The 23497-nt window shown below is 43.0% G+C and overlaps 1 protein-coding gene across 8 annotated transcripts in view; it reads right to left on the bottom strand.

The window, feature by feature from the left end:
* The window catches only part of RABGAP1L (RAB GTPase activating protein 1 like), a 726671-nt gene that overhangs the window by 7389 nt on the left and 695785 nt on the right, over positions 1 to 23497 (bottom strand). For 7 of the 8 annotated variants that reach the window (XM_042229119.1, XM_027975891.2, XM_042229120.1 and 4 more), the window contains 4 exons: positions 18551 to 18661; positions 7960 to 8064; positions 5368 to 5451; positions 1842 to 1913 (listed from right to left, as the gene is read on the bottom strand). In XM_042229119.1, the coding sequence (XP_042085053.1) occupies positions 1842 to 1913; positions 5368 to 5451; positions 7960 to 8064; positions 18551 to 18661 (372 nt within the window). Of the gene's footprint in view, positions 1 to 1841; positions 1914 to 5367; positions 5452 to 7959; positions 8065 to 18550; positions 18662 to 22867; positions 23066 to 23497 lie in introns of those variants that run through there. The other variant, XM_004013816.4, reaches the window with a different exon arrangement.

The raw sequence follows: 23497 nt of genomic DNA, 5'->3' as shown, positions 1-23497 counted from the left end.
GGGTTGGCCAAAAAGTTCATTTGGGTTATTCCATAACATGGTATAGAGGTACCCAAACAAATTTTTTGGCCAACTCAAGATATGTCCTTTTGTTCAACTTTAAGGAAAGATGGTCGTTATTGTTCAAGGTGATAAAAGTCACTGGGTTACATGCCTGGACTGTCCATCAAGCAGAGAGCACTGAACAATAGCAACAAAACTGCTATTTTCTTAAAATATCTTCAAAAAATTTAGAGATAAGGGATATTATAAAACATTTATATTTTGATGTCCTACTGTTACAAGCTCAGATGTCCCTAACCATAACCATGCTCCTCGCTTCACACACACACACACACACACACACACACAAAGCAACCGTGCTCACACTTCTGTGTCACTGTGCATGACCCCACCATGTAGGCCTAAAGGCTTTGGTGTCATCTTGTCATTAGCTGCTTCTTCATTCCACTGGTCATTAAATCCTTTCCCTGGTATGTCCAAGCATGTCTCCCAGGCCCAAAGCCCCAAAAGTCACCTTCCCAGAGCAAGGTTCAGATCTTTCAGTTCTCATGTCTCAGATTTTCAGGTTCTAATTTATAAAGTATGTATTCACTGAGTATTGTGTGCCAAGTTCTAGACTAAGCACTTTATATACATCATCTTATTTAATCATGACCTTATGAAGTAGGTAATATCTCTAGTTTACAGAACACAAAATAAAGCTGCGCTTAGTTGCTCAGTCATGGCCGACTCTTTGCAACCACATGGACTGTAGCCCACCAGGCTCCTCTGTCCATGGGGATTCTCCCGGCAGGAGTACTGGAGTGGGTTGCCATGCCCTCCTCCAGGGGATCTTCCTAACCAGGGATCAAACCCACATCTCCCACATTGCTGGTGGATTCTTTACCGTCTGAGCCGAGGTTAAATAACTTGTCAAGTTGTTAAATGACATGCCGAAGTGCCTAGAGTGCATTCCTTACTAGTGCTGTATAAACCTGAGTATATTCAAGTTGACTCGCATCAGGTTTCTGTAACACTGGTCCCAAGCGTGGGCTGTGCCAACGGTGCTGCTTAAAGAACACCAATCCACTTAATTTACTCCTGGTTCTGTAGAATGAGCTATTGCTTTTTTCAAATAGAAAAGAAACACAAGGATTTCTACCACGAGGGGGCAGCATATAAATAAATGTGACTCTCTGACCCCATGGACTGTAGCCCACCAGGCTCCTCTGTCCATGCAATTCTCCAGGCAAGAATCCTGGAGTGGGTTGCCATTCCCTTGCCCAAGGGAATCTTCCTGACCCAGGGATTAGAACTCGGGTCTCTTGCATTGCAGGCAGATTCTTTACCGTTTGAGCCACCAGGGAATCCCTATAAATGCTACAGGTTTTCTTTACATCTCTAAAACACTGGTGGAAGAATCCACCTCCAGCTGAGTTCTATACTGCCCATGGTGTCTAGTGTTTAAGAGATTAATGGATTGATCCTCCTGGGCTGCACACTGAAGTCACATCAATCCAGGCACTGTTGGGATGCCGGCTTCTGAGGGTTCCCAGGTTGCCAACATGCAAGAAAGCTCAGGGGCCTCGTGTGCCAAGGCTGAAATCTAACCTCTTTTCCTGTTACCTGTCTCTGACAGCCCACAAGGTTTATGGGCTTTCATCTGGCCCACATCCCAGTCCAGAGACGAATCCTATTCTCCATAATTCCTAAACCCTTTGTAACAAAGGTAGGGTGGGGGCTGTATTTACAGGCTGTCCTGCCTGTGGTGTGTCATCATATATTGGGATCAGGTACTCACTTAAGATGACATGAATTGGGAAGACACTGTATGACAGAACTGTTTCATTCTTTCTCACCTTTACCACTTCCAGCTCCTCCTTGCTGGCTGCTTGCTGTTTCTCCAGCCGGGTACTCAACTGGGAACAGATCTAAGAGAAAGAAAAGAGCTGCTTTATTAGAAAGTACAACGACTCATGTAGCATGCGCACATAGCTGTTTATTCACCCATATATCACTCTAGCATCTCTGACACTAGAAGAAACTTTGCAAATTTGCCAGTCATTCCCACAATGAGCAGCAGAAAGTCTAAGCCTGTTCTGTGTGTAAAGCACATTTCTATCTCAGTCAGTAGTAAAAACACAGGGGATAAGTTTGATTTATGTCTGTCACTAGCTTTTGTGACTGGTTCCAGAGAATTCCTGTCCTCACTTTGGAATCAATCTAGAATCTTGCTGACTGTCTACTTTGGGCAAGGTACTATTTTAGGAATCTGATGAAAATAATTCTGAACCAGAAATGTCTCCTGTCTCCTACAACACAAACAGTTTCTGTTTTCAATCACAAGTTTCTTTAGGAAGTGGCAGAGTGAATTTTTTAAAAGTTAAAATGACCAGAAAATAATAGAGACTTAAAACTTGAAACAAGAGGTTTGGCAACACAGAATAAAATGAAATGCCTGGAAGTCTAGCTCTGTGACTTCCTAGGATGGTGTCCTTGGGTATATTCACTCATCTTTCTAAGCCTCAGTTTCTTCAGCACTTTTCACAGCACTGAAAAGTACTGTGCTGTGATAATCACTGGGAAAGAACATTTACATAAAGGGTTAGTATAGGACCATTAAATAACATCTCATTATTCTGAAACAAGGTGTTAACAAGTACAGGGAACAGAAAGAAATAAGTGCTTTCAAAGTCTCCCAAATTGTGTGTGTGTGTGTGTGTGTGTGTGTGTGTGTGTGTGTGTGTGTATGTGTACTGAGAGACTGAGCACAGAGAGATACATCTCTCTGCAGATATATATATATATATATATATATATATATATATATATATATATATATATATCTCTGTGCTCAGTGTCTCAGTCATGTCTGACTCTTTGCAGCCCCACGGACTGTAGCCTGCCAGGCTCCTCTGTCCATGGAATTTTTCAGGCAGGAATACTGGAGTGGGTTCCTCCTCCAGGGGATCTGCCCAATCCAGGGATTGAACCTGTGTCCCTTGCCTCTCCTGCATTGACAGGTGGATTCTTTACCACTATGCCACCTAGGAAGCCCTATATAAACTATATATATACATATAAAACTTGAAGGTCAAGTATTACTAAGTCCAAGTGAAGTGAGAGTCTTTTTATTTTGGAAAAAAATGGAATAAAACATTTAGGGGATGTCAAATTTTCAAGTGCAATTTGGATTAAAAACATAAAAGGTCTACCTCTATTATCAAAACAGACACTTAAAAAAATCCCAGTCTATAGTTTCAGAGATCAGAACTTGTTGAGTTCAGTCTCCAGTTTCTCCAGATCCAGGCCTGGAAACAATATGCAGGACTATACTGGCTGATGTTAAAAGGAAGTGATCTCTACAGCAATTCTGGCAAACCATAAGCCATTTTAAATAAGCCCAAACCTTCTGAAATATAGCCAGTTCCAACTACAGAATGCATTTGGATTATATGTTTAATTATTTTCAAAGAGATGGGCCTGTTGCTTGAAGTGCTTGCCAGATAATATTAAAGAATGGTCCCAAGGACTGCTCTTTGAAAAGTGCTGCATATGGAGGCCACCTATGGCCTAATGTGATGGAAAAAATGCATCCGCAGTGATGACAAGCACGTGGTCTTTGATGTTCCTCGTACTGCTTAATGTCTAACCAGTCCTTCTCCTAGTTATCCAAATTCAAAGTGTCCTTATTAACTCTCTTGTATTTCTTGTTCTCCATTTTCACTGCTATCTACTGTAGCTTAGGACCCGTTCTGTCTCAGCCTCTGCTGTTGGCCTCTGGCTGCTCTCTGTCTTTCTTTGCCTGTGTATCTCTCCACTTGCTTCCACAGTTCTCCCTGGGACCGAGTGGTGCCAGTTCCATGTTCCCAGTCATGCCACTGTCCTGCTACAAACAAAATGAAGTACAAACTCCTCAGCCTGTCCCTGAAGACGCTGCCTGAACTCGGTCCCAACTCATCTTTGCTTTTCTTGCCTGCACTTGAAACTCATACTAAACCAAACTGTGGCTAACCAACCTCCCATGCCTTTGCACATGCTTTTTCCAACCTTTCCAGCCTTTCCTTCTCCATCTCCGTATGCCTGAACCTCACCTTATCTTTGAAGCACAGCTCAAATCACTTCCTTCCCCAGGAAGGGATTCCTTATCTCCCACATATAATTCCCTCTCCTCTTAATTATGGCCAAGTTTTACCTATTACAAGATCAGCTTCCAGAGAAACTGAATCAATTTCTCTTTTATTCCTCCAAAGTATCAAGCCTCACATGCAGCAGGCATTAAATAAACATACATTGATTATATGTATGTATAGATAAATAAGCATATAGATACAAACAGATTATAAAACACAGTAAGATAGTTCTGAAGCCTTAGTTCTAAGCAATCTTCCAAGAAAGGGGGAAATCCTTGTGGAAAGATATTCATAATAACAAATGAACTGGTTTTCCTCCAAAAGCATGAACAATATGACTGACATTTTTATTTATATATCAATAGCAACAAAGCATACTCAGTGTATTAAGTGATTCTTTCTAGTTGGAAAGATTAAGGGAGGTTTGTTTGCTTTGTGTTTTTCTGCACTTCCACAAGGGACATACATTTTATTTACAAGCAAAAAACCATTTTTTAAAAAAGTAAGACTTAGACTTCTAGCTCCTTTGTGAAACAGGAGACCCTAGGGAAATTTCTGGATAAGTAGGTGACATATGGTGCCTTAATAATTTGGGAAAGCTGGAACTTGAACAGTCGAGTCAGGGTCTTGTGACAACAAGCGGATTCCTGGCTGTGCCCCAGCCTAACCAGCAGGGACCAGTAGAGCTGGAATGGAGGCTTTCTGAGACCCTGTTTGGTGATGAGATCAGAAACATCCTCAAGGAGAACAGCCCCTGCCTCCACCCGCCAACCTTAAAAGATCATTTTAAGGTTCACAAGAGCTTTCCTGCTAGGCACTAGCCCCTGTTGGGTGAGGCCACACAGGCATGTGCAGAAAAGAGCTCCCGTGCTCTCTACTGCGACAGCAAAGGACACACAGATCTCCTAGCTGCACAAATGCTAAATTCTAGTCCTTGGCAAATGTGATCTACTGGAAATTAGCTTCTGAGTAAAGCAGAGGCAGGATCCCAATGGTAATAAGATTTCTCATTCCTCTAAATCTATCAAACATTGAAAACAACCAACAGATTGTTTTGCTCAATTAAACTTCCCATGTTATCAGCAAGCATGTCTAACCACTGTCTGTTTCAGAGGAGAAAATGAGCCAACAAATATAATCTGTGCAGTGCAGCGACTGTTCTGGAAACTCTAAAAACAACCAAACAAAATTTCCTCAAAGAAAAAAGTGAAACAAATACTTCCACAATGATGAAGCCCACAGGGCACATTACCTGTTTATACTCGGCAATGATAGCTGTAGTCTTCTTGATTTCATATTCCGCCTTCTCTAGCTGTTTCCTGAAGACTTCTTTTAGCTATAGAGAGTAAGAATGAGAAACATCAAGACTCAATCCAAATCTTTGCACATTTCCACCAATATCCATATTCAAGTGTGCCTGATTCCAAGTCAACAACAAGGTAAACAACTGTCGAATAAGGGTCCATTCAGAAGCTATCTTTATTCTCATGAGTCTAAAACAGAAAACATCAAGGCAAACACCGCATGTACTCTTGATGCTCTGTCACAGACTACTGAAAAAACATCTCAGGCCTTCTTTCTCGTCTCATATTGACTCTGTTGTTACCTCTATGGAGGTAGAAACAAGAGGCTTTGGGACTGGAGTCAGAAACGGAGGTGTGGACTAAAGAAACACTGACTTTGGAAGTTAAAGTGACATACGATGCAGTACTTGTTACAGTCACAGAAATACTGAATTATGAATGCTGAACCTAAAACCACAGTTATTTCTGTAGCTTGGCAGCTCAAGAAGGTTAGAGCAATGAAAAGGCTTAGATGTCACCAGATAAAAGGGAAAGAATTCAGTTCTCCCAAGATGACCAAACAAAAACCAACCCTGGTTAATCTGCAAGTACACAATCAGAAAACAACTGATGAATCCTGCTTTGCAGCATCCCAAAATATGAATGGAGGATACTTGGTACTTCCAAATTCACAAGTTATTGCAACTGATAGCTGAACTTCTCATTAGAAGATTTGGGAGTTCCTTCATATTTGCTACATTCTAAAATTTTAAGAGCATTTGTAGGTTATATTGATTCAAACTTATTTGTTTTTATTGGTCTCCGTTCTTTATCTTCCATAATTCAAGGACATCAACCATGCCCTTTGTCCCTTCTGCCATAAGGTTCCACTGACTCAGGGTCAACTTAGGTAGCTGAGAGGCTTTGAGTAAGTTCACTCAGTTTCTCTAAGTTGTAGTTAACTCATTTGACAAATGAGAATAATCTCTGTCTCACAAGTGAAGTGAAGTGAAGTCGCTCAGTCGTGTCCGACTCTTTGCGACCCCATGGACTATAGCCTACCAGGCTCCTCTGTCCATGGAATTTTCCAGGCAATACTACTGGAGTGGATTGCCATTTCCTTCCCCAGCGGATCTTCCCGACCTAGGGATCGAACCCAGGTCTTCCGCACTGTGGACAGACGCTTTACCGTCTGAGCCACCAGGGAAGAAGGGAACCATAATTAAAATAGGATACACACACACACACACAAAAGGAAAATCATGGATTAAATTCCTTTGTTAATAGCTTTATTCTTTACCTAAAGTACTGAAGTAGGCCCTCAAAAAGCAGGAAATAAAGAAAAGAGTAAACCCCATCAAAATGCCAAGATCAAACCAATAATCAGCCCCTGAATATTTCTGATTATGTTAAAAAAAATTCCTGGTCCACCATAATTGGCAAAACATTTCATTATTTAGGGGAAAAAATGAAAATCATGGAATACTTTTTATAAATTCTGGAAGATGCTAAATAACACATTCCTTCATTAGTAACTTTACTGGAACTTTTGCTGGTTGCTTGGAAGGAGGTCTTTGAAATGCTTTGTGTTCTGTTTTATATTTAGTATTATTGATGTCTCTGAATGAAACTCATTAAAACAATTGAGCTAATTGTGCCTGGCTGGGACAGACAGAGATGGAGACCACCTGCTCTTCCTTACGGAAACCAGAAGCTCTGCTTCCAGCTGTCACCTGTCACCTCTGGGGCTCCTTGGCAATGGCATGTCTTCCAGGTGATCACCCTCACCACTCACATGAAGACAGGAGGGAGCTAACTTCAAGGCTGGTTTCCAAAGGGTTTCTTTCTATTTCCTCAGAGAATATGATTTGAAAGTTCTGCCAGGAACAGAAATGTTGGTGCTCCTTCTTCAAAGTCATCAATCCAGAAAATGAAGCGTGACTGATGGAGGCAAACCTCAGCAGAGATCTCTGTAGGCATCCGGCTTAACGATCCCCATAAATGACTTCAGAGAAGCCAGTCGTCTTGGAGAGCAACATGAAATTTACAGATCTGTCACAGCTCTTGGGTCATAATTCCAAGCTCTTAAACTTGGAGAAGACTTAACACTCTTGCTAGACATCCTGGTGAAGGCAAATTCCTGAAAGCTGTTCCAGGGTGGAAATGCTGCCACCTCTCCTAACACCCTTCAGGAGAAATGACTCAGTGCTACTCACATGTACCGCTTCAGCACCAGCCTTGATTTAGAACAAATTTAACTCTACTTCATATTTAACTGATGCTGGGAAAGATTGAAGGCAAGAGGAGAAGGGGACGACAGAGGATGAGATGGCTGGATGGCATCACTGGCTCAATGGACACGATTTTGAGCAAGCTCTGGGAGATGTTGAGGGACAGGGAAACCTGGGGTGCTATAGTCCATGGGGTCGCAAAGAGTCGGACGCGACTGAGTGACTGAACAACAACAACAACAACTTTCCTTCTTGTTCACAGTACTAATCAGGTCCAGGAACCAATGCACCCGTGTAAAGCCTGGCTCCCCACCCCTCCGTTCCTGTTACCTGGGCCGTCTCTTCCTCCTGCTTCCTCTTCTCTTCTTCGGTCTCCACTAGCCTCTGCTTGGTCAAAAGAAGCTCTTTATTCAGCACGTCTGCCTTGTCTTCTGCCTGCAAATCAGAGCGCATTAGGCATAAAGAAGGTGAAGAGAGCATGTACATATTTTCTGGGACAGCATCCCCAGAAGCCTTTCTTCCACTCTGGCTCACCCAGGGGTGGGGGGTGGGGGTGGTTGCTTTCAATGAATGCCAACTAGGTACCACGCGCTCAGCACACGTTATCTCTAATCCTCACAGCAAAAATTATTTTCCAGATAATGATAGCAAGGTTTGAAGAGATCATATAACCAGACTGGGACACCCATCTAAGATCAGAGTCACAATCTGAATTCGGATGTGAATGGCATGGAAGCACAGACTCTGAGGCTACGGTAGGATGGGATGAAGGGCTGGAGCCTCCCTGGGAAGCTTCTACCTGGTGATGTGTGGGGCACAGCCAGACAGGAGGAGCAGACAGGCTGATCTCCGAACCACAGTAGGTGAGAAAGTTTTAAGATCAGCTGAGGGAACCTGGCCCACCAGGGTACTCACAACAGCAGTGAGTACAGTAAGGAGAAATGAAAACCAAAAACCCATAACAGGGACAGCCCAGAGGCAAACTGAAGTAAGGGCCAAGAATCCAGGCACACAAGACCGCATTTCTAGAACAGCCAAGAAAACTCAGAGAGAGTGCTCTGCTCTTAATTTGGATACAGAGCCAAAATTCACTGTGAAAGCACTGTGTGTACATTTAACTTAGTTAACGTGTGTCTGCCTGCTTTACACATTAGGGCCCTTAGCTCACCCTTACCTCAACTTCACGCTCACTTCTGCAGCACAAGGTGGCCTGAGCCCCGTCCCACTCAGCCCATCCGAATCGGTTCCCCACCCTCATCTAAACTCGTATTTCCCCTGGTAGCACTTGCCATGATCTAGAGTGACAAACTGTGTGCGTGATGTGTGTGCCTTGCCCACTTGGCCGCAAGCTCTAGGAGGCAGGAGCCCTCTTTCCTGTGCTCATCACTACACCCCCAGCACCAAGCCCAGGACCAGAACAGAGCTCATGCTCCGTAAGTGTTTACTGAGTGAATGGACGTGGTTCTCTGAGTTATCGGAGAAGCAGACTTGGGGGAGGGGACCACAGGATGAGTTCAGCAGAGAAAACTACAGACACTGCAGACAGGCAGCTCTTTGAAGAAGCCATCCCTGGCTGACAGCAGCAAAACGCTGTCTAAGTCATTGTGAAAACTGGCCAGGTGGCCCTCTGTCTGTGTTTCGCCGTATCTCCCACGTGTCCAGATGGCCGGGCCAGCACAGTCTGCTGGGTCCTGGCAGAGAAACTACCTTCCAGCTTCTCGGTTCTGTCTTCCAGTTCCTGATGTGCCCACAGCCCAGTGCTCATAGCTGTTTTCAGATGACTTGGAACTGCCGGGTAGTTTAAGTGAAAAATTCCCTTCTGAAGACTCTGAAATTTGTTCTGATACATTAGATTTCAGGAAGAAAATCTACATGGCAAAAAACACATCCTAAAAGTAGAGGTGGGCCTCAAAAAAAGCAACATGTATATGTAGGTTTTAATAAATTGTAAGATACTAGATGATTGATACTGACTATTGGCACTTAGAGCTGCAAACCAGATGACAAGTTACCCACAAAGTGGGAGATGCTCCCCAAAGTCTCTAATGAAGGGTCTCCCAGTGGCAAATCAAGAGCTTGCATTGATGGATGCTCCTCTAATTGCCCAAGAGTTTGGTTCAACTATCCTTCAGTTGTTCCACTATGGCATAAGCCTTTGAAAATATTTTTAAGTACAAAAATTCAATTTTCTAGTAAAAAAAAAAAAAATGAGGTCCTGATGGCATCAGTGTTTAAGTGAAAGTGTTAGTGGCTCAGTTGTGCCCATCTCTTTGTAACCCCATGAACTCCAGCCCACCAGGTTCCTCTGCATGGGAATTCTCCAGGCAAGGATACTGGAGTGGGTTGTCATTTCCTTCTTCAGGGAATCTTACCGACCCAGGGATCAAACCCAGGTCTCCCGCACTGCAGGCAGGTTCTTTACCATCTGAGCCACCAAGGAAGCAAAAATCTTATCAAATCTGTCTCCCTAGAATGGCTGCCCACTGGTTAAGGTTCTACCCCAGAATTTCTGAGTGACAGCCTTGCTAATAAAGACGACTGCACTTTAACTTCCTCTTACTGTACTCCCAGCAGGTTCTGTTTTGTAAAGAGAATGGTCCTTTTAATAACAAAAATCACGACACTCTGAAACAAATGTTTTCTAAGTTTGGTTTCTCGAAGGAAGATTCTCTCAAACTGTGAGCCTTCTGTAAACCTCTGAAGAGTCAATGCTATCCTGACATTTAGCACCAAGCTTCTGAAATTCTGCAGCATATCTAAATGCTTACAATTTTGGAAATATCTATAAGAAAAGAAAAAAAAATCCACTTTCCTGAGGAAACTTTTAATAAACAAGAAGACTCTTGAGGGTCCCTTGGACTGCAAGGAGATCCAACCAGTCCATTCTGAAAGAGAACAGCCCTGGGATTTCTTTGGAAGGAATGATGCTAAAGCTGAAACTCCAGTACTTTGGCCACCTCATGCGAAGAGTTGACTCATTGGAAAAGACTCTGATGCTGGGAGGGATTAGGGGCAGGAGGAGAAGGGGATGACAGAGGATGAGATGGCTGGCTGGTATCACTGACTTGAGGGATGTGAGTCTGAGTGAACTTCGGGAGTTGCTGATGGACAGGGAGGCCTGGCATGCTGCAATTCATGGGGTCGCAAAGAGTCGGACACGACTGAGCGACTGAACTGAACTGAACAAGCTCCATATGATAAGAGGGCCTATCATAGACATAAAATGTACACTGCTGCACGTTCTTCATGAGGCCAAGGTCACGTGACCTCACTCTATTTCTATTCTCAGATCTGACATCTGTAGGAGTTGCTCTGGGTCCCACATGGGAAAAGTCCCTTGAAGTTGCATCCAGAGTCTCTCCTTCAAGCTTGACAGTGAAGAAGGGGTGATTCTGCTCATCAAAATACAGCCAGATATGAATTAACGTCCTCCTCCTTCTAAAAATAGTCTTCTGAGTCTCTGCACAGCCAACCTCTATACCCTGCTTCAGTAGAAACCATCTTTAATGTTAAAGGCATCTCCAGTAACAGAATACTAAACAGATAGATATTCATATTCTATCGTTGTGCCCAAATGATAAAACCTTCACCACAGTTTGATAAGACGGAGGGGACATTTGTCATTATCATCTTCAAACCACATACCAACATCTCATAATGCCTTATTGATATGAAACCTTCTGAAAGTGTTAGTTTCTCAGTTGTGTCTGACTATGTGTGTCCCCATGAACTATAGCCTGCCAGGCTCCTCTGTCCATGAGTTTCCCCAGGCAAGAATACTGGAGTGGGTTGCCATGCCCTCCTCCAGGGAATCTTTCCACCCCAGGGACCAAACCCAGATCTCCTGCACTGCAGACAGATTATCTACCATGTAAGCCTTCTAATTGTTATCTAACTTCTATGACAAATAATATGCAGGTCAGGAAGCAACAGAACTGGACATGAAACAGCGGACTGGTTCCAAATCGGAAAAGGAGTACGTCAAGGCTGTATACTGTCACTCTGCTTATTTAACTTATATGCAGAGTACATCATGAGAAACGCTGGGCTGGAAGAAGTACAAGCTGGAGTCATGAGTGCTGGAAGAAATATCAATAACCTCAGGCATACAGATGACACCACCATTATGGCAGACAGCAAAGAACAACTAAGGAGCCTCTTGATGAAAATGGAAGAGGAGAGTGAAGAAGTTGTCTTAAAACCCAACATTCCGCAAACTAAGATCATGGCATCCAGTCCCATCACTTCTTGGCAAACAGACAGGGAAACAATGGAAACAATGAGAGACTTTATTTTCTTGGGCTCCAAAATCACTGCAGATGGTGACTGCAACCATGAAATTAAAAGATGCTTGCTCCTTGGAAGTAAAGTTATGACCAACCTAGACAGCATATTAAAAAGCAGAGACACTACTTTGCCAACAAAGGTCCATCTAGTCAAAGCTATGGTTTCTCCAGTAGTCATGTATGGATGTGAGAGTTGGACCATAAAAAAAGTTGAGCACTGAAGAATTGATGCTTTTGAACTATGGCGTTAGAGAAGACTCTTGAGAGTTACTTGGGCTGCAAGGAGGTCAAACCAGTCAATCCTAAAGGAAATCAGTCCTGGGTGTTCATTGGAAGGACTGGTGTTGAAGCTGAAACTCCAATACTTTGGCCACCTGATGCAAAGAGCTGACTCATCTGAAAAGACCCTGATGCTGGGAAAGATTGAAGGCAGGAGGAGGCGACGACAGAGGATGAGATGTTTAGATGGCATCACCAACTCAATGGACATGAGTTTAAGTCAACTCCAGGAGCTGGTGATGAACAGGGAGGCCTGGTGTGCTGTAGTTCATGGGGTTGCAGAATTGGACACGACCTGAGCAACTGAACTGAACTGATGACATATAAATGGAGAGAGACAGGCACTTGATCTGTGATTACAACATGAACCAACTTCTCAGAAGGCTCTGCTCTAACATTAGGGATGGGGCTCTTTCAGAAATGATTTCTCAAAGGACTGACCAAGGCAACTGTTTAGTTGAAAACAGAACAAAAGAATGTGTCACTTGTGACATGCAGCGTTTGGTTCAACATGAACTCCCTGTGGTCGAGGGGACCTGCATTGGGAAAGCACTGCTTGTGTCTCTTGTTTTTGTTCCTCGGGGACAGAAAGAACAGGAAGGGCCTGAAAGCAGGTACCAAAACTGAACTGGAGATGTATCTTTTGTTCATTTCTGATCACTGAGAAGGCCTTACTGAAGGGGCCCAGAGGGTAGGGGGCAAGTTGCAAAAGAGAAGGCTCTGTCAGAGAGAAACATGAAGAGCTGCTGGTGCCCAGGGAGCCTGAAGCCAGCTCTAAAATGACATGGGTAGGAAAGAATGTGATTTTTTAACTACCCGATTACCTAATTAATGTTTGTTTGGTTTACGTATTGTCTCAAATACAATTTGCTTTCATGCTTGTTTAATGTTTGCCAATGTTCTGCTATCTGAATTAAGAGATTTGATTTTGATTAAGCTGGGAATGAAAAAGTACTGGGCAAACTGGGTAAAGGCAGGCAAAGCCTCAAGCTAATGCCCTTCCTCGAAGTCTGGAGGGGCTAGGTGGGCTAGGTGCCCAAATCGCAGGGACAGCTTTTGGATATAAACCCCACTCGGGCAGAAACTGCAAGATCAGATTTTAGGAGGAGATAGCAAGTTTTGAATTAGCAATTCAATGACATAGCAATTTCATTCTTTCATCTAGATAATAAGCTTCAAAAGGCAGGAGGGGCCAGGTCTTAACTACTGTTTTAAAAAGAGAATGACAGGCATGAGGGAGGGAAACAAAGAGAAGGAATAAATGAAGGAATCTTCTCTTTTAGGACTGATCTAGTAGTTCGATGAAAAACTTAGGTACTCAATAATTAATTATTTCAGGAGGACCCTAGCAACTTTTCCAGACTAATCTACAAAATGAATTCTTTGGGGGTGGAGAAATAATTTTTTAAATAATATATTTTTCTGATCATTAACATTATAAGGCATATTATTAGTTAACCAAGGGTAAAAATATTAGTCATGCCCAACTCTTTGCAACCCCATGAGCTGTAGCCTGCCAGTCTTCTTTGTCCACGGGATTGTCCAAACAAGAATATTGGAGTGGGTTCCTGACCCAGGGACTGAACCTGGGTCTCCAGCATTACAGGCAGATTCTTTACTGTCTGAGTCACCAGGGAAGCCTCTAACCAGAGGTACTTAAGTAATTTAAGGTCTTAGAAAAGATAAATAATTGAAAAAAGTATAAAGATGAATATAAAAATTAGAGGTAATTTAAGGTCTTAGAAAAGATAAATAACTGAAAAAAGTATAAAGATGAATATAAAAATTAGACTTACTCTTATCACCCAGAGATATCTAAAAGCAACATTTTTTAGAGTTTTCAAAAATTAATTTGTTCTTTATTTTTATTTTTGGGTGCCTTGCGTCTTCATTGCTGCACTTAGACTTGTTGCAATGAAAAGGGAAAAAAGAAGAATGAGTTTTACTTTTCTTTCCTGAGAACAAAGAAGATGGAGAGAACAGTGAGCAGGCCTAATCACTCCTAGTTTTTAACAGGTCCTATGTATGGATGTGAGAGTCGGACTGTGAAGAAAGCTGAGCGCTGAAGAATTGATGCTTTTGAACTGTGGTGTTAGAGAAGACTCTTGAGAGTCTCTTGGACTGCAAGGAGATCCAACCAATCCATTCTGAAGGAGATCAGCCCTGGGATTTCTTTGGAAGGAATGATGCTAAAGCTGAAACTCTGGCCACCTCATGCGAAGAGTTGACTCATTGGAAAAGACGCTGATGCTGGGAGGGATTGGGGGCAGGAGGAGAAGGGGACGACAGAGGATGAGATGGCTGGATGGCATGACTGACTCGATGGCCATGAGTCTGAGTGAACTCTGGGAGTTGGTGATGGACAGGGAGGCCTGGCGTGCTGCGATTCATGGGGTTGCAAAGAGTCACATAAGACTGAGGGACTGAACTGAACTGAACTGAACTGAATGTGTAGCCTATAACTAAGCTTGCTTTTCTGCCCCCAGGCTCTGCATGAACTGCATTCTGCACCTACCATCCTTTAACTCTGTGCTAATTACATCCTGTATCCGGCGCTCACCTTTACAGCACTCTCTTTGGTGTGTCGTTTTCTCTCTTTTTGCATTATAGAAACTCTATGCTAATTACATCCTGTATCTGGTGTTCACCTTTACAGCACTCTCTCTGCAGAGCACTCCGTGTAGTTCTCTCTCTTTTTGCATTATAGAAAGAAGGCCACAGTACAATACACAAAAGACAATGGAGTCAACTACTAGGCTATGGGACTGCCAGACCCAATTAACAGGCTGAGGCTAGTCTGCAACTGTTTTTGAAACAATGCAAGAGGAAGAATACAAGATCTTTACACTTTTGTTCCTCATCACCGACCCCTGAGGGCAAGCCCTCATCTGTAGAATCCTCCAGATCCCTCATAGGCTTCCCTAGTGGCTCAGATGGTAAAGAATCCACCTGCAATGCGAGAGACCTGGGTTCCACTGCCCTGGGTTCGATCCCCGGGTTGGGAAGGTCCCCTGGAGCAGGGCATGGCAACCCACTCCAGTATTCTTGCCTGGAGAATCCCCAACAACAGAGGAGCCTGGCGGGCTAGTCCATGTGGCCGCAAAGAGTTGGACAAGACTGAGTGACTAAGCACAGCACAGATTCCTCATGGAAGTGGGGCACAATTTTTGAGGCATGTGCCTGCTGTGTCTCCCTTCCGCCAGCTGAGGATTAAATTCACCTTTCTAGTTCCCCCAGACTCTTGTCTCTGTATTTTTTATTAGGTCTCAGTAGTCAGGGAAAGCCAAGATTTTTGGTGGCATCAGGCTTTTCTCTAGCTGTGGTGGACAGGGAGGCCTCTCTTCTCCGCGGTGCATGGGCTTCTCATTGCGGTAGCTTCTCTTATTGCACAGCGCGGGCTCGTGGGCCCCTGCAGCACAGGTTCAGTGGTTGTGACACATAGGCTTAGCTGTTCCCCGGCATGTGGGATTTTCCTGGACCAGAGGTCAAGTCTGCATTCCCTGAATTGGCATGTGGATTCTTATCCACTGCACCACCTGGTAAGTTCCTCTTGTAGGAACATTTTGATGTATTTCTGTTTCCCTGTCGGCCTTTTTCCTGTCACAAGGTAGATTCCAGCCTCCTTTCCTTTCCTCCAGGTTGGTCCTAGGCCGGCATATATCCCTTGCAATTTAGATCTAAACATTATACACAGATAAATTTACTCTTTTAAAAATATTATATCATTATCTTCTCATTGTTTTTAAAAATTATTCCAAAAATATATTTTACAGATGTGCCTTCATCCTTTCTTTCCATTGGACATATACTTTATTTTACTTTTTCATTCTTGTAAGTAACACTGCAGTAAACAACTTTGCTTTTATATATTTTCATGCAAGTCTTTATTTTTATAGGATAGCTTTCCAAGTAATGGTAGATATGCCGGTTGCCTCATTTATAAAATGGAAGATTACCTGCTTAAAGGACTCATTAGGAAAATTAAATGAGATGATGCATATAAATTGCTAAATAAAGTGCTTGGTGCACAGTAGGAACTCAGTAAATATTTAACTTCATTATTTTTTCACTTTTTAAAGGCTCAACATATAGCAAATACCTTTAACTCAAAACTTTCAATTTACAACTCTAACTCATTTCATTGCATCCCTATGATGTCTAACTACCTAAAACTTTTTTCCCTTTTAGATTTATTGAGATAGAGGTGACATACAGTGCTGTGTAAGTTTAAGGTGTATGAAAAAATGACCTGAATTAAATACATCGTGGAATGATTACCACAACAGATTTAGTGTAAAACTTTTTCATTCAGCTAGCCATCTTAAGAAAATGATTAATGGATAAAATATTCAAAATGGCAGAATCAAGTGTCGGTCAAGGTCATTTGGAAAGTTAATATGGAGCCAAAAATTTCATTATAGTACTGAGTCACCACAGTGGTCTTACTTATGATAGAAGTAAAACAGTCAAGGTCATGCTGGGTCAATGACCCTGTTGAATGGGACCCTTCTGCCTTCTTTGGTTCTTACTCTTAGTCACACATTTTTCATTTCACCTCTGACAGCTTGCAACTGGCTGCAAAGGCAATCCCCAACCCTGATAGGGCTGCTGTTTCTACCTTCTACATCCTGTCCCAAGCAGCACAGTTTCTGTTTTATTTTGAAACTCCAGTTAGTGCTGACTCCTTCAGCTTCCTCCTCTCCACTTTCAGCACTTTTCTTAAAGTGGTTTTTATCTCCCATCTTACTATGGCCAATCCTAAAGGAAACCCTGAATATTCATTGGAAGGACTGATGCTAAAGCTGAAGCTCCAATAATTTGGCCACTTGATTCAAAGAGCTGACTCACTGGAAAAGACTCTAAGGCTGGCAAAAATTGAAGGCAGGAAGAGAAGGGGGCAGCAGGAAATGTCATGGTTAGATAGAATCACTGACCCAATAGACATGTGTTTGAGCAAACTCCAGGAGACAGTGAAGGACAGGGAGGCCTGGTGTGCTGCAGTCCATGGGGTCACAAAGAGTTTGGACACGACTTAGCAACAACAACTTACTGTGGTTAAAACTTCTGAGCTGCAAAATTAGCTGTTTATATGGGAAAATGAGTTGTGGCAGGGACCACTTTTAAACATTAAAAAAAAAACCTTCCATTTTAAATATCCAATCATACTTATATTATTAATGGGTTTGTATTTTAAATATTGCCAAAGCATAGATAGAGTACAGGTAAAGCCTCTTTTTTTTTTTTAAAAACAGATTCAGCCATTCTAAGTTTCAACTTTTGTGACCCCATTGGGAATACTCACATTTTAAAAGTTAGAAAATAGTATGATGATTTTAAAACTGTGCAAGATTCCTTCTATACTGCCAATTATTTCCAAAGACACTAGCAATGGAAAAACAAGAAGTCCTAAAGCTATGAGTACTGTTGGAAAGGACGAGGAAGTTAAAGAATTTAAGGGTTTCTTAGCAACAGCTAATATTTATTGAACACATACTACTCTAGCGCTTTACTTCATTTATTCCTTACATCTTCCCTATGAGGGAAACACTTTTTAAAACCTACAGGTAGGTTAAGGATGGCCCTGGGTCATGTGATTAGCGAGTGGTGATGCCAGGACTGACACCCAGGCAGTCCTGGCTTTCTGCCCCTAGGATGCCTGTCACTCCACCAATACACATATCTCAATGTACATGCTTCATATAAAATCCTCATGTTTCCTGTAGATGAGAAATCTTGGAGCAAAAAGTATAGTAACTATAAATGTCAGAGTGGCATTAATATACTCCTGGTGACTGATATTCTCAGGTAATGATGCTGTAAGTCCTTGGTTTAGGAAAAGAAGAGATTAAGAGGGCATCCCTGCTGGCTCATCCACCTGCCAATGCAAAAGACCTGGGTTCAATCCCTGGGTCGGGAAGATCCCCCAGAGAAGGAAATGGCAACTCAGTCTGGTATTCTTGCCTGGGGAACGCCATCCATGGACCAAAGAGCCTGGCAGGCTACAGTCCCTGGCACTGTGCAAGAGTCAGACACCACTCAGTGACTAAAACAACAAGAGATTAGGAGGAGAGACACCAGAGAAGCTTGGAGCTATTTCTTTTTTTAAGTATCTTACACATTCTGCTTGAAAATGACCAAAACCCTAAAGGCTTGTGTTTTTCATCATCTCCAAGGAGTATAACAGTCCCCTCCCACCTGCCACTCTCTCGCATGCCACCTACCCATTCTCCCATCAAGCAGCTGACTCAGCATCAAGCATAGAGCAAGCCCTGGTGGGACTGCTCTGAGAGCAACTTGGTCCTTGCCCGGGAGGAGGTCACCACAGTCCTATTTCTACCTAGTGAAACCAGGCTTACTTGATCCAAGTCATTCCGCAGAGCAATCTTGCTGGTTACTAGTTCATGAGCAAGGTCATCATTCTCTTGTTCCAACCTCATGCTGGCCTCCTGTAGTCTCCGGTTCTCCCTCTGCAGAAAAAGAGCAACAGCCAGAGGTGGGCATTAGTGCCTGGACATACTATCAGATACCAATGGAGTTGGCGAGGAAAGACAAGCGACAAAAACAACAAAGTGAACTTTCGAAAGTGTCAGAAGGAGAAGGCGCGAGTGGCACAGGAAGGCAGGACTGCTGTCTGGGAAACAACGGTGGGTTAAGCGAGCGGTGCAGCTGCAGAACTCTACCCAGTGAAACTTACAACCCCTTCAGCCCCCCAGACAGGGCCTCATCATAAAAACCATGCCACGAAAAGCAAACTTTCCAAAGCCACCCCCAATCCTGTGAGATTTTCAGAGATCCAGAACACAGACACAGGCAAGTCTTTGCTGGAAACATGCATGATAATCCCACCCTGGACCACAAAGGAAACTGCAAGACAGTAGGGATGAAATTGGGTAAACCACTAGGCATTTCTCTGAAATGTTTTTCCCATTTCAGTGTTTAAATTAATTGAGTATATTTAAGTTACACAGTTTGGTCTGTTTTGCTATCAACTGATATTTTCATTCTTTTTGGATATGAATGCATTTACTTTTCTGAAGGCCAATTTCTTTGTTGGTATGAGCAACAGTCCTTATGATAATGTCTCAAAGTTTGTTTTGCTTAAAAAAACAACAACAACAACTTCAAATTAAAAGATTCTGGGTAAAATAAATGGCTGAGTTGGGTTTTTTTCCCCCTTGAACTCCCAGAAAAAAATGTGAAACAGCTATATGATGAAAGAAGCAAGTCACTCATTCTTATGAAGCATGGACTCCCCTTAACCAGTCATTATATACTGTGTACATTCACTCTATTTTTCCAAGAGCAGTTTAGTGTCCTCCATTTCAAAGTATCAAAAGTGCTGTCTTTGCTATTGTTAGCAGTTACAGATAATTCAAAAGAGAGCTGACAGGAAAGACATCAATGTGATGAGACCTTCCTGTTTTTCAGATTTACACTCCTAACAGCATTTTCTGCAAGCGCGGCAAAAAGTCAAGACAAAGCAGTGTTGCACAACCAGGAGACGAAGCTACGCCCTGGAAGGCAGTGTATCAGCCTGCAATGGGGAACAGAGGGGTAGACGAGACGGAGGGGCAGGGAGTGAATTTCATCTTCTATAGAACAACCTGGACTTGAAAATAAAAAAACCTAATTTTTTTCTTTTTGTCTTTTAGAAATGGGCTAAGAAACAGACGGTAAGAGCAAAGCCTGAGACTCTTCATGGAGGCAGAAGATCCAAAAACTGGGCCAGCAGAGAAGCCAAAGAACAAACTTGCACTTTGACTGCACTCAGTCAACAGGGCCCATTTCTGTCTCTTCCTTTGGAAAACAGACTGGGATAGCTGGGAACAGTCAAAACATTTTTTAAAAGGAGGGCTACTGAAAAAGAAAAAAACAATCCCAATACAGTGTTAACACATAAGTAAAAAATATCTAATGACAGGAGAAATGTGTATGCTGTCTTTGTAGGTATTAATGCGTTGTTTAGTCGCTAAGTGGTGTCTGACTCTTTTGTGACCCCGTGGACTGTAGCCTGCCAGGCTCCTCTGTCCATGGGATTTCCCAGGCAAGAATACTGGAGCGGGTTGCCATTTCCCTCTCCAGAGGATCCTCCCAACCCAGGGATCGAACCCGCTTCTCCTGCACCGGCAGGGGCACTCTTTACCACTGAGCCACTGGGGTAGCTTGTATGCTATCTTACGGGGAAAAAATCAGACAAGTAACTAGAAAATCCCATTTTTATAACAACTCAAATAATATTAACTGTGGATAGTGGATTATTTTTATTGTTGTCTTTTTTTGTTAATGTTTCCAAAATTGTCTACAATAAACTTATAATACATGTGTTTAAAAAGTTGTTAAAAAATAAAAAGTAATTCAGAATATCAATTTCATTGGAGAGGATAAAATGCCAAAACAAGAATTTTTTTAAAGTTTACTCTTAATAGAAGCATGTGGAACTATTCTCTGTGACCAAGGTACAATGGAACCCTCAGAACTGGCACCTTTCCAGGAGCCCTTCCCCAAGATACATTCCTGAAAAGATCGTGCACATACCTGTAGGGGAAAATTATACCCCTCAAATACTGTATGTGTCTATATTTGAATCTTTCAATCTGTGCTGAAGTCATCCAAATTCTAACAGGGGATAGAGATTAGTCGTTCATTCTGATCTATCAAACTATGACCCCTTTTTGTGGGAACAACTTACATACTGGGTGGAAACTCAGATTGAAAAAATATGGTTCAGAAACTTTTGCAATAAACTCCCTCCTTCTCAGGAAGAAGCAGCAATATCCAGCACAATTTCATCATAACATATTTCACAAGGCAGAATGCTTCAGGCCAGGAAGAGATTTTTCTCATTTCCTGATAAATCCCTTCAACAGAGACCATGGTAAGATGACTTGAATACCTATTCCCAAGCGTCCTATTTCTCCTGAAGTTGAACTTGGAGGTCTCCAAGGCACAAAGAGCTCCCTCAACTATTTATTTACATTGCATTAACTTGGCACAAGTGGAAATGTTGCAGCTACCAGGTTTTCACATTACAGTGTCAAAGGCTTAGAACCAAGTTAAAACAACCTCCAGGTAAGGGGTTTCCCTCATAGCTCAGTTGGTAAAGAATCTGCCTGCAATGCAGGAGACCCCGGTTCCATTCCTGGCGTGGGAAGATCCGCTGGAGGAGGGATAGGTTACCCATTCCAGTATTCTGGGTTTCCCTGGTGACTTAGCTGGTAAAGAATCTACCTGCAATGTGGGAGACCTGGGTTCAATCCCTGGGTTGGGAAGATCCCCTGAAGAAGGGAAAGGCTACCCACTCCAGTATTTTGTTCTGGAGAATTCTATGGACTATAGTCCAGGGGGTCACAAAGAGTCAGATATGACTGATCAACTTTCACTTCACTTGAAATGCATACAATACAATACTAGCGGACACACACTTTGCTCAAAGAACTTTAAAAACACACCAGGTAGCTACTTCACTATTGATTAGAGATAAATGTCTGATGGGTCATGTCATATCAAAAAGAGGTATGAGCGCAGCTGAAACTTGACTGGTCATTTCCTATTACCATGGTTGTCACCACTCGAACCTTTGACACACTGCTCAGGGGGTGGGGTGGTAAGGGGAAGATCTGGGAGAAATTATGGGTGTCTGAAGGTCTATTAGGCTTCCCACGTGGCTCAGTGGTAAAGAATCTGCCTGCCAAAGCGGGAGATGTGTGCTCGATCCCTAGGTCAGGAAGATCCCCTGGAGTAGGAAATGGTAACCCACTCCAGTAGTGTTGCCTGGATAATCCCATGGACAGAGGAACGTGGTGGGCTACAGTTGGCTCCTGGGGTTGCAAAGATTTGGACATGACTGAGCACGCACGCACAAGGGTCCCTAAAAAGCCAAATAGCCTAGGGGGGCAAGCCTACTGGCTTTTGCTCTAGCAAGAAGCTTCAGTTCAGTGTCTGCAAAGCAAGCAGCACGGTGGGGAGTGTGGACCCCTGCTCTGCACTCACAGACACGTGGGGAAGCAAGCTCTGGGGCCAAAAATGCAGTATCGTCCTCCAAAGTATGAACCTGGGGGTGGCCAGATGGAGATTTTCCATGGAGAACCTGCCCACACTTACCATGGGTTAAAGAAAGACGACATGACTTGGCTGTCTCTTCCAGCCTTTCCGAGGAGTCAGAACTGTTTTCAGAACTGACTGATTCAAGAAACAGTTTGCCTTTACACTAAAGAAGGTAGGTTAGCTTTGGGAAAGGTAGTAATCTTGCCTGGTTCATTCTGAAATGTTGGCAAGGGCGTCCACCAGAAGTGGACTGGAAGTGGCCCCCTAACCTCAGCCAGGGCAAAAATGCCCTCACGCCACACGTCTGCCCGAGCAGATGTGCTGACCGCTCAGAGCCCATAGACAACACAGGCAAATTGCTTCCCTTGCCTTTTGGAAAAGACTACAGGAGACGATGCTTACATAACCCTACAAATTCACATCACACTCTTGGAAACCTCCTCCATGTCACACAATTAACAACACTTGCACAAAAAGCAGAGAGCAACTTTTCTCCTTAGTTTCGTCTCCTCTTGCATAGGAGACGGGTGGCCAGGAAAGCTGGATTAGTATCTTGGGGGAGGAGGATACTGCATTTTTCGGAGAGACAAATGCTGATGTTACAGACACACACAGACAAAAAAACTTACCTCCTCAAAAGTCACAGACCAACTATCGTTTTCAATCATAGGTACAAAGACAATTGAAAAAAAAAAAAGAATATCCAATGAAATTGCACACCTACTAATACAATTAGGAAATGGTGATAACAAAAAACAGACACTTGGTAATGCTATTTTGCTCTGTTGTTTTTCCTTAGAGTGTCATTTACTCTATGCTCTCTCCAGGACAGCTAACGTTTGATGGAAGAAATTATACTTGAGGCAGCCAATGGGAGCGAAGAGTGATACACTAAACTCCTCCTTCTCCACACTGCTATTTGCAGTTCGAGTGACTGATGCAAACGCTGTCTGTGGAACTATTTGCAACTAGGGTGTGAGTTGTTTACACTGTGTTGTTAAGAACTGGGTGGAAGGAACTTCCTTCAATGATAAAGCCAGAAACCTTGCAAAATATTTCATCCTCAGGCATGACAAAGCCAGCAACCTTGCAAAATATTTCATCTTCAGGCAACGGAATTACATTGTTGGGCAGGGAAATGCAAAAGAAAAACGGAGGCCCCAGGTCTCCCTGGTGTCTGGGGATTGGAGTTTGGGTGAAGCAGTATAAGGAATGGTGAAAGTGATTTTTTCTAAGATGAGAAACCAGAGAAATGTGAA

The sequence above is a fragment of the Ovis aries genome, chromosome 12, assembly GCF_016772045.2.
Source record: "Ovis aries strain OAR_USU_Benz2616 breed Rambouillet chromosome 12, ARS-UI_Ramb_v3.0, whole genome shotgun sequence".
Classification (NCBI taxonomy): Eukaryota; Metazoa; Chordata; class Mammalia; order Artiodactyla; family Bovidae; genus Ovis; species Ovis aries.
Note: the sequence above shows the minus strand (reverse complement) of the source record. Positions and strands in the feature narration are given on the sequence as shown.